This window comes from Ranitomeya variabilis, chromosome 6 (genome assembly GCF_051348905.1).
Source record: "Ranitomeya variabilis isolate aRanVar5 chromosome 6, aRanVar5.hap1, whole genome shotgun sequence".
In the NCBI taxonomy this organism is placed as follows: Eukaryota; Metazoa; Chordata; class Amphibia; order Anura; family Dendrobatidae; genus Ranitomeya; species Ranitomeya variabilis.
In genome coordinates, this window is record NC_135237.1 from 65,979,381 (window position 1) to 65,994,451 (window position 15,071).

The following is a 15,071-nucleotide window of genomic DNA, read 5'->3' on the forward strand; positions in this document are numbered from 1 at the left end:
GGACAGCTGGGCCTTCAAGTGACAGTGTCCCGGGACTGGTGGACGCGCTGCCGCCTCTGCTCTGTCCCTGCCCGGCTGCTCCGTACCTGCCCGGCTGCTCCGTACCTGCCCGGCTGCTCTGCACCTGCTGCCGCCTCTGCTCCTCCTCTGCCGCCCGGGACTTGTCTGCTGCTCGTGCTCCAGGAATTTGCTCTTCTCTGCGGTCCCGTCCCGGAGGATCCATGGAGAAGTCCAAGAACTTCCGGATAGACGCCCTGCTGGCCATAGACCCCCCTAAGCCGCAGACGTCCCCGCTGTCCCTGGTCACGTCCCTGTCCACCTCCTCTCTGTCCAGCAGTCCTCCGTCTGAGCACCCGGACCTGAGGACGGAGAGCCCATCACCCCCTCGGACGTGCGGACTACTTCCCAAACCCGGCTTCCTCAGCAGCCACCAGCACCCGGGCACCATGATGGGCATCCATCCCCCGGGGGGCATCCAGCACCAGGCTCTCTATGGTCACCCGGTGTACGGCTACTCTGCGGCGGCTCTGGCGGTCGGACAGCACCCGGCACTGCCCTACCCCTACTCCAGCCACCTACAGGGCGCCCACCATGCCCACCACGCTATGGACCCCATCAAGATCAGCGCTGGCACTTTTCAGCTGGACCAGTGGCTGAGAGCCTCCACTGCCGGCATGATGCTGCCCAAGATGGCAGACTTCAACTGTGAGTACTTACAGTTACTACAAAATCTGCCAAAGCCAGTGATGGGGTCTGCGGTGGGATAGACGGCACCGAAAGAGTTACCACACGCGGGGGTCCAGGCAAAGGCCGGGGGGGGGAGGAAGAATTCAGAGTGGACAGAGAGAGAGAGAGAGAGATGGGATAGATAGATAGATACATAGATAATAGATAGATAGATAGATAGATATGAGATAGATAGATATTAGATAGATAGATAGATAGATAGATAGATAGATAGATAGATAGACAGACAGACAGACAGATAGATAGATAGATAGATAGATAGATAGATATGGATAGATAGACAGATATGATGGATACATATAATAGATATATAGCTATAGATAATAGACACATATGATAGAGCGCCAGACAGTGATGATTGCCATGTAACATAATGTACATCTATATATACCTATGTAGAAGATCCTTAAATACTGATATTCCCTTTGTATTATTTATATTGTCACTTACCATTCAGGTTTATTTGTTTTTCAATCAATTAGTCTTTGTTATTTAGTATTTTCTGCCCTGTTGCATGTATCATATCCTGAGAGGGCCATTGTATGTATATATATATATATATATATATATATATATATATATATATATATATATATATATATATATATATATATAGCGCAGCACAAGCTATATAAGGTGAAACAATGCAGCATCTACAGATCTTGGGGAGATGTTAATACTGTATATAATGTGACTATAATGTAGCAGCAGCCTGAGCTCACAAATCTGGGGATGATAATATTTGTATATGGACACGGTGAGAGGTTCTGTCCCCGCACAGAGGATCCCAGATCCCTCCCGTCCCCTGTGATGAGATTCCTCCCTGGGGTAATAATATTGCCACACGGCCATAGCCGCTTCCTCTTCTCTCACCAATGTAGATAAAGGCTCTCCAGCACCTACAATTATCACCACCATGATGCAGTGTATTCTACCTATATTATACAGGAGGAAACAGATAGATAATAGGCACATATTCACAGATACAATAGACACATAGATCATAGATAGATACATACATAGATAGATACATAGGTAGACAAACATATAGACAGATAATAGGCACATATTCACAGATACAATAGGTACATAGATCATAGATAGATACATACATAGATAGATACATAGGTAGACAAACATATAGATAGATAATAGGCACATATTCACAGATACAATAGGTACATTGATGACAGATGCATAGATAGATAGATAATGGGAAAGATAGATAGACATAGAAAGAAATAATATTTGTTTTCGCTTGCCTGCACAAAAAAAATAATTCTGGCATATTCCTCTATCGTTGGCGATTCCCCACATAACTAGTTAGTTCTGTACTCTCTAATCCTACTATATATTGGCAGACATGGGGGGCTGCTGTCTTATTGCACTAAGGAATTTAGCAAATTATACATTAATTATCCTCCTCAGAGATCATTGCCATTATGAACTGTGTATTCTTGTATGTATTGTATAAAAATAGAGAAATAGATAAGTGCCACAGACATAATGTAACATTTGTTACAATTATATAAGACGTAGAGTGATCATTGACATTAACCCTTTTCTCTGCAGCAATCTTTATTTCTTCCTACTTCTTTCTTTTTATCTTTCTTTCTCTTTTTTTCTTTTTCTTTATCTTTCTTTCTTTTTTTCTTTCTTCATCTTATTTTTGCATAATACTGTGTTACCACGATTCCCAAAGTTTCTCCATGTTGTGGGTCCTGTAGATCTCGTAGTGATCTAGTGATGCCATTGGTGATGTCTCGGTTATTTGCACTGGTGGCTGCAGGCTATAGTGTGGATTAAGCTCCAAGGCTCGCAAGTAAAGGAGTGCTGATTTCTCAGATAGCAGGAATTACACGCTGGAACAAGGCGCAATGCCACTTATCAGGCTGATTACTAATCACTGCTCCATTTCATCCTTCCCTTTCATGTTCTGTAATGGCCCTGAGACAGATTCCAGCAAGCCATCATCATCATCATCATCTTCCTGTGCTGAGAACATGATATATATTCCATTGTGATCTCAACTCCTTAAATTAAAGCGCAGCTCTATGGGAATATTATTTCCTATTAAAGTGACACCAGGTGTCTTATGGCTGCAGAACTGCGCCAGGATTATAATAGATTTCATAGATTATACAATGGAGGCGGCATTGCCACGAAGAGCTATGATCTAGAAGGGGCACAAATTATTGGGAGAGACAAAGGGAATGCAAAAGTGAGAGAGGCGATAATGTACAGAGGAAAAGGGGAGAATGCAGAAATATATATACAAAGAGCCAGAGAAGAGGGAGAAACAGACAATGTGATATAAAGAGAGGAAGAAGAGCGAAAGGAGGGAAGAAACCAATGAGAAAAGATAGAGATAAAAGAAAAAAAAAGAGGAAACTAGAGAAAGTGGGAATAATTTATAATCAAGAAGAGGAGAAAGACTTCAGTTAAAAAATAGTGATAGACTGAGAATATAGATTATACTATTATGATGATAATAATAATAATAGGCATTAATAATAATAAAAATTATAATAGTAAAATGTAAACACAAGTGGTGAAAATCCCCAACATAAAGTTGACAAAGAATGAGAAAGTGAGAAGGAAAGAGAACAGAGAATATAGAAAGATAAATAATCGAAAAAATAAAGTGTTATGAAAAGTATTATTATGAATATTAATGGTTAATATTTAATAATAATAATAAATAATAATGCATATGTTTATTAAGAGATTGCGAATGCACAGTGTTTCTGTAGAGAAGTTCAATAGAAAAAGACATGAACACAGACATTCAGATAGGATACTTATCTAGAGAAATTATAATGTTGATAATTAGAATAAGAATAACATAATATCAGAGCTAGAACCAGAGAAGTAAGCGATAATGGAATCATAATATTAATGAAAGAAAAGAGACAGAAGCACAGGATTGGGAATAATAAGATTTCTGTAAAGAAATTGTAACAAGAGAGAGGATGGGGGAGAACATAGGGGCAGAATGTAGAGGAGACTATGCACATTATCATTGATTACTAGATTTGCTCCATGTAATTATTCTGAACGTTAGTTCTATTATTCTGTTGGTGTAATGTATACATGGACTTTTATTTCGCTTTTATCTCTTTATGTAATATTTACTAGCAGTATTATCTGTATTTGATCGCGCTGATGTAAACACACATATTAAGCTTCCTTTTTATGAATGTTACTACTGGCAGTATTGTTATGAAACATTACTATGCTGATATAGAGGTATATTTTGCTTTCTTCCCTGTGTTTGCAGCCCAGGCTCAGTCCAATCTGCTGGGGAAATGCAGGAGACCCCGGACGGCGTTCACCAGCCAACAACTGCTGGAGCTGGAGCATCAGTTCAAGCTGAATAAATATCTCTCCAGACCCAAACGGTTTGAAGTGGCCACATCCCTGATGCTCACAGAGACCCAGGTACACGTGTGATGCCATGCTCCTGTGCCCCAATGTCACATGTGCCCCTTCTGTTACTCTTCATATAGCCTGAGTTCTAGCTGTATCATTAGGACATGCTGGGACTTTTAGCTCCACAGATTTGGACTATACTATACTGTGTGCTAGAATAATGCTGCTTTTCTGTACTTTGCAGTATTGTGTGGTTTAGGCTAAGGAAACTGAGTTTATTGAGAGATCAACTATTATTCATAAATTGCATCTATCTATTATCTATCTATGATTTGTCATCTATATATCCATTATATATTTAATCTCTCTCTGTTATCTCTTACATACCTCTATAATATTTATCTGTGAATTCATTTACATTATATCTGCAAATTTATTGGAGCACACATCTCTCTCTCTCTCTCTCTCTCTCTCTCTCTATCTCTCTCTATTATCTATCTATCTATCTATCTATCTATCTATCTATCTATCTATCTATCTATCTATCTATCTATCTATCCCATTTCTATCTCATATATATCTATTATCTATCTATTTATCTATCTATCCATCTATCTATTATTTATCTAGCCATCCTATCCCATTTCTATCTCATATATTATCTATTTATCTATCCATCTATCTATTATTTATCTATCCATCTATCTATCTATCCCATTTATATCTATCTCATATATATTATCTATCTATCTATCTATCTATCTATCTATCTATCTCTATCTGTCTATCTATCTATCTATCTATCTCAGTTCAGTTATAGTAAATAATGTTTCCTTATTGCCATGGATGTCACTGATTGCTACAAGTTGTTCTGTGGTTTTGCATGTAATACTTGGATCCCTGTTATCTCTCTTGGCACACACCACTCATGATTAAGTAGTACCAGAGTTTTGCCAAACCCTTAAAGGTATTTGATCAAAGTAATTTGATACATTATAACTGACACCTCATTATTATGTTTTTCTCTTTTTTGTACTATTGTAAATTAACATTTATTATTATTATTATTGTTATTATTCATGATTATTTATTGGCTGAGAATCCCCACCTCCTCTTCTGACTACATTGCATTGCACTGTATTGTAATTGATGCATGATGGGATCAGATTCTATAATCTCATGGCCTTTGTGCTGTAGAGTGTGAGCTTTTGTGGTGAACCTACAATAATTACTCTTTTGCACATTTACTGTAGTATTTGATTGCTTAGACTAATAGCTGCAGTATCGAGGATTAAAATATAAACTGCACAGGACATTGTATATTTGCTGCTTAGATGAATAGCAGTCCAATTATAATTATTATATTGCAAATATGAGGGCGTGATATGATGTAATTGTCAATGTTTAAGATAGATGGAGGTGATAGATAGATATGGGATAGATAGATAGATAGATAGATAGATAGATAGATAGATAGATAGAATAGATACTGTGGATAGATAACTATATGTAGTAATTAAAGTGATCTTGATAACAGTAAAATAATATAAATTAGCAAGATAGCATTATCCATAGATCATCCACACAGATGTGCAAATAATGGTACTATAATGTCACATAGGGAAGGTTATGAGAACAGTGCCCCCTATCGCTTGGGATTTTAATAAATAATTATAATTGTGACATTGTTACAATCCTGTGCCAATGTTAGCATTTGACTGAATATCCTGTAGTATTGTCTCATAATCTAATCTGAGCTTCCAGTTTATATTAGGGGGAGATGTATGAGATATATAGTTATTGTATGGGTTGTATCAGCACACTTTGTGAGGACAGAAGCCGCCAGGTCAGATTAGGAGATCTATGTTATATATACAGAATATAGGAGGAAGGGACTAAACCTGGTGTTTCATCCTCTAGTCCAGAACCTTATGTAAAAGAATAGATGTATGTCTAAGGGGCGGCTGCCTGGTGAATGGATGATGGGTGAATTCAAGGATAAATGAAGTCCATCAGCTTAGAGACCAAATCAGTAATTACTGGTCAGGACAAAAACCGATATGATCTGTTTGTTTACCAATAATAGTAACATTCTTTACACAAAGAGAATACTGCTGTTTGACAGGACATACTTAATAATTATTGCCATAGTGAAAGGTAACAGTACACTTTTTTATATGATTATTGTACTATAAAAAATAAACACTTGTCAATCTTCCTGAAATATTGCTACCTGCAAATTCAGGGTTTGTTATCTTATGTTTATGAAATGTTTTGCTTTGTTGTTGTAGTCAGGATTTTTTTTTTTTTTTGGTAATGCAGCCAAAATGTAACACTGAAACTTATTGAATATATTTGATATGGACATATGCATGCAGATCATTGTGTGCTGTAAGGGGAGGAAATGACCATAAATCAAAATATGTGTGACCCTTAGGGAAAAAAATCAAGTTTAGTTACATTAGCAATGCCTTACTGAAATACTTCCAACTCTTGACCTCTGCCTTTAAAGAAAAGCATTAACAGCAGTGTTAGCGCCTGATGATACCTCTGTAATATGTGACTATTATATATACATCTGTGTAGCTAAGAGGGGATGGAAAGGCAGGGGTCTTAGTAGCTGGGTGCCAAAGGGCTGGGGGCAAAAAAAAAACAGTTTTGCTTTGATCGGGGTATTTAGAAACTGGACAGTTACCTGAACTTTAGTTCCATTTAAAGGCAAATGCTACAAAGTGCCATGTATGGCATAAATGTCTGTTAGATGCGGCTCTTTACAATGTGAATGGTGACGTAGCTGCATATGTGGATATCTATTCAATGTTTGACACTCCCATAGAAGTGAATGGAGAGTGATGCACAGGAGGTGATAGGAGAGGCAGGGGTCAGGAACACACAGGTATCAGATATTTATGGGTTTTTATGGAAATGCCATACAAATAAACTCCTGCTTTTGTTACCCAGATAGCTTGTCCTACTCCTGGCCACAGGGGCAGGCACAGGCAGAGGAGGGCCCCTGTGCAGGAACAATGTATGGGCCCTTTGCAGTCCAGTAGCTATCCATAATACACAATTCCATCTGCTTTGGGGTAAGTGGGCCCCCTTATCTCTTGGGCCCCAGGTTGCATGTCCACCTCTGCCTGACCTTATTCATAGGTCATTAGGCTTCTTTTCCACAAAAATGTCTGTGTCTGATGTAGAACTGATGGCAGTGAGGACAATGTGAGAGCTTATCTGCAGAATATATAGGGAAGCAGGAAAAATATTTTTTAATCCTGATTGGAAAATCCAATCTCGATGACGTTATCTACTGAGACAGTAAAACTGTGCACTCAGCCTACCGTGTGCCCCATCTCTAGCACCAAATTATTATTACACTATATGATATTATTATGTAAGAGCTGACACTATTTCTCATACAATTTTTCTCTATTTCTAAAACCTAGACATATTAATAAATTCTATTTTTTTTCTTCCAATGTTTAATATTCACAATCTTTTATTTTCTAGGTAACATCTCAGTTTTGGTTACAATAGCTATATTGCTTGTTATAATATTTCCTGGGATATTGGCTTCCAAATATCTTCCTTATTGTAGGATTTATTCATTTTAATATCACAGGTATCATCCCAGGGGAAATATTCTCATAGTTTATTACCCCAAACTAAAATAACATGTATGTAATGGTGTAGGGAATGACACACCATTCAGTACAGAAGGACACAATCCAAGCCCTGAAGGTTGAGGCTCTGTAGTCACTGCAGCCATTGCCAAATGTTTTCCCGGCCTCACACCTGATAATGTTACTCTCCTGTATTCAGCCATGAATTGGTTTAACCTAAAATATGATCAACATTGGAAAATAACATTTCAGGTTCTGCCTAAAAATGGTCGTGGTGTGAAAATAATAGACTTGAGGTCAAGAATGTATTCATGCATTTTGGAGGAGATTTATCAGGTTTGTTTGCTAGTCTTTAAGGCTTGCTGGAAGAAGGTGTGACAGACTTATTAAGTGGCTCTTACCAGATTTGGGTACTTTTAGGTTGTCTTTGTGCCAGAAAATTCCACCCAAGCCCGAGTTCTGATGAGAGTGTTTTTCCCATATGCAAAAGAAAATGGTCCAAGTGTCATTAGAGTCTTGGATCCGAGTATGGTCAACGTTTCATCCATTCTTTTCATGTATGGACATAAAGACATTTCCAAGCTTCTCCTATCCTTTGCAATGTTAATCACGGAGTAAAGACACATGTCATCCATGTACTGTCCGTCATTTTTACAGACCCATATACTTATATTGGTAGTTTTCATCCATCCAGTCAATGGTCCAAAAGGGGATGTTCTCCAGCATCAAAGCTAAGACGTTAAAACTTAACCTTTAATCATATAGGATTAAAAACATTGGGAGAATGTGCACATACAATAATAATAAATATATATATATATAGTATATATATGTATACTGTTTATATACAGTATATATATATATATATATATATATATATATATATTTATTTATTATCATTTATGATTACAGGCTAACTTTTACCTACCTTCCTTTGGTGCTGGAGAATATCCCTTTTTGGACCATTGAGCTATTGACCTGGAAGCCAGACCAGCAGACCAGTATACACTGTGTTCCAAATTATTATGCACAAAGAGTTTAGGAGTGATAAGGTTAGAATTTTTTTGTTTGTCATTTAAACTCATTGATGGTGATGTGTGTCAGGGCTCTTTATATCACTGAAAGCAATTGCAGAGACCTGTGCACATTAGTTTGGCCGGTGTGTCCAAATAAAGGCAAGACTACTTAAGAAGGCTGTTCCACATTATTAAGCAGCCTACATTTTTGGCCAAAATGGGAAAGAAAAAAGATGTGTCGGCTGCTGAGAAGCAACAAATTGTGGAGTATTTAGGTCAAGGCCTGACTACAATCAACATTGCCAAGACACTTCATCGTGATCATCGCACAATCAAGAAGTATGTAGCTGATTCCCAGCACACACGTGTGCGTGCTGATAAGGAAAAATTGAGGACTCTTTCCAACAGGCAATTGCGTAAGGTTAAAAGAGCAGCTGCAAAAATGCCTTGTCATAGCAGCAGACAAGTTTTTGAAGCTGCTGGTGCCTCCAACGTCCCCAGAACAACAAGATGCAGGGTCCTTCAGAGGTTTGCAGCTGTGCGTAAGCCATCCTGTCCACCACCTCTATCCACTGCACACAAGCAGAAATGGCTCCAGTGGGCCAAACGATACATGAAGACTGACTTCCAAACTGTTTTGTTCACTGATGAGTGCGGTGCAACGCTCGATGGTCCAGATGGATGGAGTGGAGGATGGCTGGTTGATGGACACCCCATGAAAACACGGCTAAGGCGCCAACAAGGAGGAGGTGGAGTAATGTTTTGGGCTGGAATCATGGGGAGAGAGAGTGTCGGCCCCTTTATGATCCCTGAAGGGGTAAAGATGAACTCCATAATCTATGTGGAGTTTCTAAAACAACACTTCCTGCCATGGTTCAAGAGGAAGAACCGTGCTTTCCGCAGCAAGATCATTTTCATGCATGATAATGCACCGTCTCATGCTGCAAAAAACACATCTGCATCTCTGGCTGCTATGGGCATAAAAGAGGACAAACTTATGGTGTGGCCACCATCTTCCCCTGACCTCAACTCCATTGAGAACCTCTGGAGCATCATCAAAAGGAGTGTCTATGATGGCGGGAGGCAGTTCACATCTAAGCAACAGCTCTGGGAGGGTATTCTGTCCACATGCAAAACAACTGAAGCAGAAACCATCCAAAAACTTACAAATTCAATGGACGAGAGAGTTCAGAAGCTTCTTTCCAACAAGGGGTCCTATGTGCAAATGTAACATCACCTAGAATAAAGTTTTCACTTGAAAACTGTTTGATTTCAATTTGTAATAAGCTGATAATGCTTATAACTTCACAATTGACCATTTGTTTGTTCAAAATAAAATAAAAAAGGTTGAAAACTCTGCTGTGCATAATAATTTGGAACATGCATTTTGAGTGTTTATTTTTTTTAAAAAAAGATACTGTTTTCATAGGCAGTTTGTTCCAAAACATTGCAATTATACTAGAATAGTAGATGACTGGAAAATAACAATGACTGCAATTCAGATAGGTAATTTAGAGAAAATATGAGGAAATATTATTTGCATAATAATTTGGAACACAGTGTATACTCCATGCACCACACCAGACCACAGACTGTCCACCCTGAAAGTCTTCTGGGATACTTTGACACTTTTTCTACTTTGGTACTTTTCATCCATGATGCTGGTAAAAAATTGGACATGTCTTCATCAGTTTAAGGCTACTTTCACACATAAGTTTTTTGCCATCAGGCTTAATCCGGCGAATTTTGAAAAAAAAACGGATCTGCCAAAAGTTCCCGCCGAATCTGTTTTTGTCTCATAGACTTGTATTAGCGCCGGATTGTGACAGATTACCTCACGTTTCATCCATTTTTCGCCGGATCCGTTGAAAATGTGTTTTCCAGCGGCCGGAGAAAATGGACATAGTAACGTTTTTTTTTTGTCCGTTGAAAAAATGGACATAGACGACTCCGGTGGCATCCGGAGTTTGCTACAATGCAAGCCTATGGTGCCGGATCCATGAAATGATGAATCCAGCAACCAATTCCGTTTTTTTTCAATTGAGCATGCCCCATAGCAGCATTTTCAATTCTGGAGTTGGTCTCTCTCTCTTTCTCTCTCTCTCTCTCTCTCCACGGACCAGCTAGTGCCCGGATATCAGCTAGTTGGCTCCGGCAAAAAAACTGATTCGTCGCATCAGTTTTTCACAATTTGCAACGGATCTGTTTTTTTTCAAAAGTAGCCGGATTCAGCCTGATGGCAAAATCCTGATGTGTGAAAGTAGCCTTACACGGACACATGGTTTGCGAAAAAACACAGACATGTGAATAGCCCTAAAGACTAAAATGGGTATGTGTTCTATAAATTATTATTATTATTTATTTATATAGCACCATTAATTCCATGGTGCTTTACATGAGAAAGGGGTTACATACAGGGTTATAGATAACATTTACAGTAAACAAATTTACAGTGCCAGACTGGTACAGAGGGGAGAGGACCCTGTCCTTGCGGACTTACATTCTATGGGATAATGAGGAAGAGACAGAAGGTCGGGGGTGCTGTAGCTCTGGCAGTGGTGAGGCAGCAGCTCTGGTGGTGGTGAAGCGACAGCTCTGGTGGTGGTGAGGCAGCAGCTCTGGTGGTGGTGAAGCGACAGCTCTGGTGGTGGTGAGGCGGCAGCTCGGGTGATGGTGAGGCGGCAGCTCGGGTAGTGGTGAAGCGACAGCTCTGGTGGTGGTGACGCGGCAGCTTGGGTGGTGGTGAGGCAGCAGCTCTGGTGGTGGTGAAGCGACAGCTCTGGTGGTGGTGAGGCAGCAGCTCTGGTGGTGGTGAAGCGACAGCTCTGGTGGTGGTGAGGCGGCAGCTCAGGTGATGGTGAGACGGCAGCTCGGATGGTGGTGAGGCGGCAGCTCTTGTGGTGGTGACGCGGCAGCTCTGGTGGTGGTGAGGCGACAGCTCTGGTGGTGGTGAGGCGGCAGCTCTGGTGGTGGTGAAACGACAGCTCTGGTGGTGGTGAAGCGACAGCTCTGGTGGTGGTGACGGGGCAGCTTGGGTGGTGGTGAGGCAACAGCTCTGGTGGTGGTGAGGCAGCAGCTCTGGTGGTGGTGAAACGACAGCTCTGGTGGTGGTGACGCGGCAGCTCGGGTGGTGGTGATGCGGCAGCTTGGATGGTGGTGAGGCGGCAGCTCTTGTGGTGGTGACGCGGCAGCTCTGGTGGTGGTGAGGCGACAGCTCTGGTGGTGGTGAGGCGGCAGCTCTGGTGGTGGTGAGGCGGCAGCTCTGGTGGTGGTGAGGCAGCAGCTCTGGTGGTGGTGAGGCAGCAGCTCTGGTGGTGGTGAAACGACAGCTCTGGTGGTGGTGAAGCGACAGCTCTGGTGGTGGTGACGGGGCAGCTTGGGTGGTGGTGAGGCGACAGCTCTGGTGGTGGTGAGGCAGCAGCTCTGGTGGTGGTGAGGCAGCAGCTCTGGTGGTGGTGAAACGACAGCTCTGGTGGTGGTGACGCGGCAGCTCGGGTGGTGGTGAGGCGGCAGCTCGGTTGGTGGTGAGGTGGCAGCTCGGGACACGGATAGAACACGTATTTGCAACGTGGACATCTGAAAGAGGCCTAAGACAGTTTGTTGGGTACCATTATAGAAAATTAGTAGATGAAAGTAGCACTAAAGCAAGTTCCAAAAACAAGACATTTTTTTTTATCCCGAAAATGTAATGTTTCATCTGTTCTCTAGTGCTATGGTAGAGCTGAAAACGCTGCACTTTCTTGACATCGGGATAAATAGATATTTTGTTTTAAGAACTTTCTGGAATGACGATTTCATTTACCACTGGTTGTAGAATCGCCTTTTAATATGTTGATCCCATTCTTCTATTTTGTGTATTAGGTTTGTCAAGCTGTGGTTAGCCTGACACACCATTTTAAAAGAAAAAAAAAAGAGAGGTCTGATGCAAAAGGATAAACAAAAAAAAAAATTTAAATATATATTTCCAGCAAAGTGCAATTATTTTATGACCTGCACTTTATGTTTCATGCTTCTGTAAGGCTCCATTTTTCCTGATGACTAAACATTTTTCTAAAATATTTTTCCAATAGGTAAAAATCTGGTTCCAGAACAGGCGTATGAAATGGAAGAGAAGCAAGAAAGCCAAGGAACAGGCCGTCCAAGATGCAGAAAAACAGAGAGCAAGCAAGGGCAGCTGTGAGGAGAAATGTTCAGAGGACAATCAGGAAGACAAGTCCTCCAAATACCACCTACATCCAAGAGGGGAGCCACTGAAAGCAGGCAGTCGCCTACCTAGAGACTATACAGACAGTGAGGAAGAGGAGGAGGACCGGGAAGATGAGGAGGATGAGGATCATAGAGATGACAAGCACTTCTACCACCATTCATCTGACTGTACATCTGAAGAGGAGGAGAATAGTCATCAGCAGAACAGTCAGCTGCACTGAGACTGTATTCCTATACAAAATTTCTGGAGAACACCTTTAAGTGTTATCATGGACTCAGAAGGCTTATGGCCACAGTGTTATAAATGGGAGCCATCCTCTCCCTTACTAGGATTATCAAAGACAAGGAGATATATTGATAAGAAAATGTAATTTTATCCACAATGAGGCTTGCTCCTCTCCCTCTGGTCAAGTTCATCCATTGTCGTATCTTACCGATGATGCTCAGTGAGCTCTTCAGTGAATGTGAAGGACAACACTGTTCCATTTCCATTCTAGGTAGGGATTTTAAAGGCCCCCCATACACATTAGACTAATGTCGGCTAAACCCACCCATACTGATGGATTCAGCTGACAGTCTAATGTGTATGGGGGTCCTAGTCAGATAATTGTCGGTGGAGTTAGGGATCCGCCATGTCCATTTTTGGACTACTGATCCTTTTGTTCTCTAGGGATAAACCGCCTCCAAAGATGTCTGACAGCAGCTCTCTCATAAAGAAAACTCTCCACTCCCCTGTGCATTGGAAAGACGGCCAAGATATATGCTGGCCGAACAATCAGCCGATCCATCGTTTGGGTCAACAGCTATCTTAAGTGCATGGGGAGCTTAAAAGAGTTGTCCCACAAATAAAGAACATTTTAATCAATAGATTTTGGAATGAAATAATTTCCATAATTGGTTGTGTTAAAAAAATGTTCCTGTGCTGAGATAATCTTAAACATGTGCCCCTGCTGTGTACTGTGTAATGGCTGTGTCTGACTGTACAGGGACAAGGTCTGAACATACCACAGCTCCTGGGCAGGGGAGGAAGCAAAAGAGAATATACAGACAGGACAATATGGGATCACATCTGCTGGTTTCTGGAAGTAAAAACATTTCACTGCCTATTTAAAAGCCTGTTTTACCTCACAGAAAGAATCAGCTGTTGTCCCATGCTGTAATATCTGTATAGTATTTTGCTTCCTCCCCTGCCCAGGAGCTGTGGTATGATTAGATCATGTCCCTGTACGGTCAGTCACTGCCATTACACAGTACACAGCAGGGGCACATGTATAAGATTATCTCAGCACAGGAACATTATTTTTAAACACATCCAATAGTGCAAATTATTATTATTCCAAGATTTTTTGATTAAAATGTTGGCGTGAAAACCCCTTTAAGTATGAATAGACTGAGGAGAGAGGTGATAATGGGACATGGATTCTCTATGTCATGACCACTTGTGTTTATTCTATGTATATGTTTACTTTCTGAATGGTAAACCTGCTGGAGATACTGGGACTATATACTGTATTTTTGTATATTGTATTTATAAAAGAAAAGATACCTCTACTTATGCATGCTAAATTATTATTTAGCTTTCTCCATCGTAATGATGGTGTGTAAAATAAATTTGTTTTATATGAGAATTATTTTCCTAGACTTGTCTTTATATTATCTATCCATCTCTTATCTATCTATCTATCTATCTATCTATCTATCTATCTATCTATCTATCTATCTATCTATCATATGTATTATCTATCTATCTATTCCACGTCCGTCCATCTGATCTAATCTATCTAGGTGGCTCAGTGGTTAGCACTGTTGCTTTGCAACGCTGGGGTCCTGGGTTCAAATCCCACCAAGGACAACATCTGCAAGGAGTTTATGTGTTCTCCCCGTGTTTGCATGGGTTTCCTCCCACACCCAAAGACATACTGATAGGGAATGTGGAATTAATGGTGCTATATAAGTGAGATACAACAATAAATCTAGGTTTCTGTTTTGTACACCAGTCTTGATGAACAGTACAATGCTTTTTTTCAGCTGTCGTGCACCAGCGTGAGAAGTGTTCTTCAATCATCGATAGGAGTTCGTTTCTGTAATAATTTATGCCACTTTTTAGGTG

General features: G+C 40.5%; 1 protein-coding gene across 1 annotated transcript; it reads left to right on the forward strand.

The window, feature by feature from the left end:
• Positions 1-148: 148 nt before the first annotated feature.
• On the forward strand, positions 149-13,877 carry MNX1 (motor neuron and pancreas homeobox 1). Its single transcript, XM_077271845.1, has 3 exons — positions 149-705; positions 4,028-4,188; positions 12,826-13,877. Exons 1-3 carry the CDS (start codon positions 222-224, stop codon positions 13,180-13,182), a joined length of 1,002 nt encoding a protein of 333 aa, XP_077127960.1. The 5' UTR covers positions 149-221; the 3' UTR covers positions 13,183-13,877.
• Positions 13,878-15,071: the final 1,194 nt, after the last annotated feature.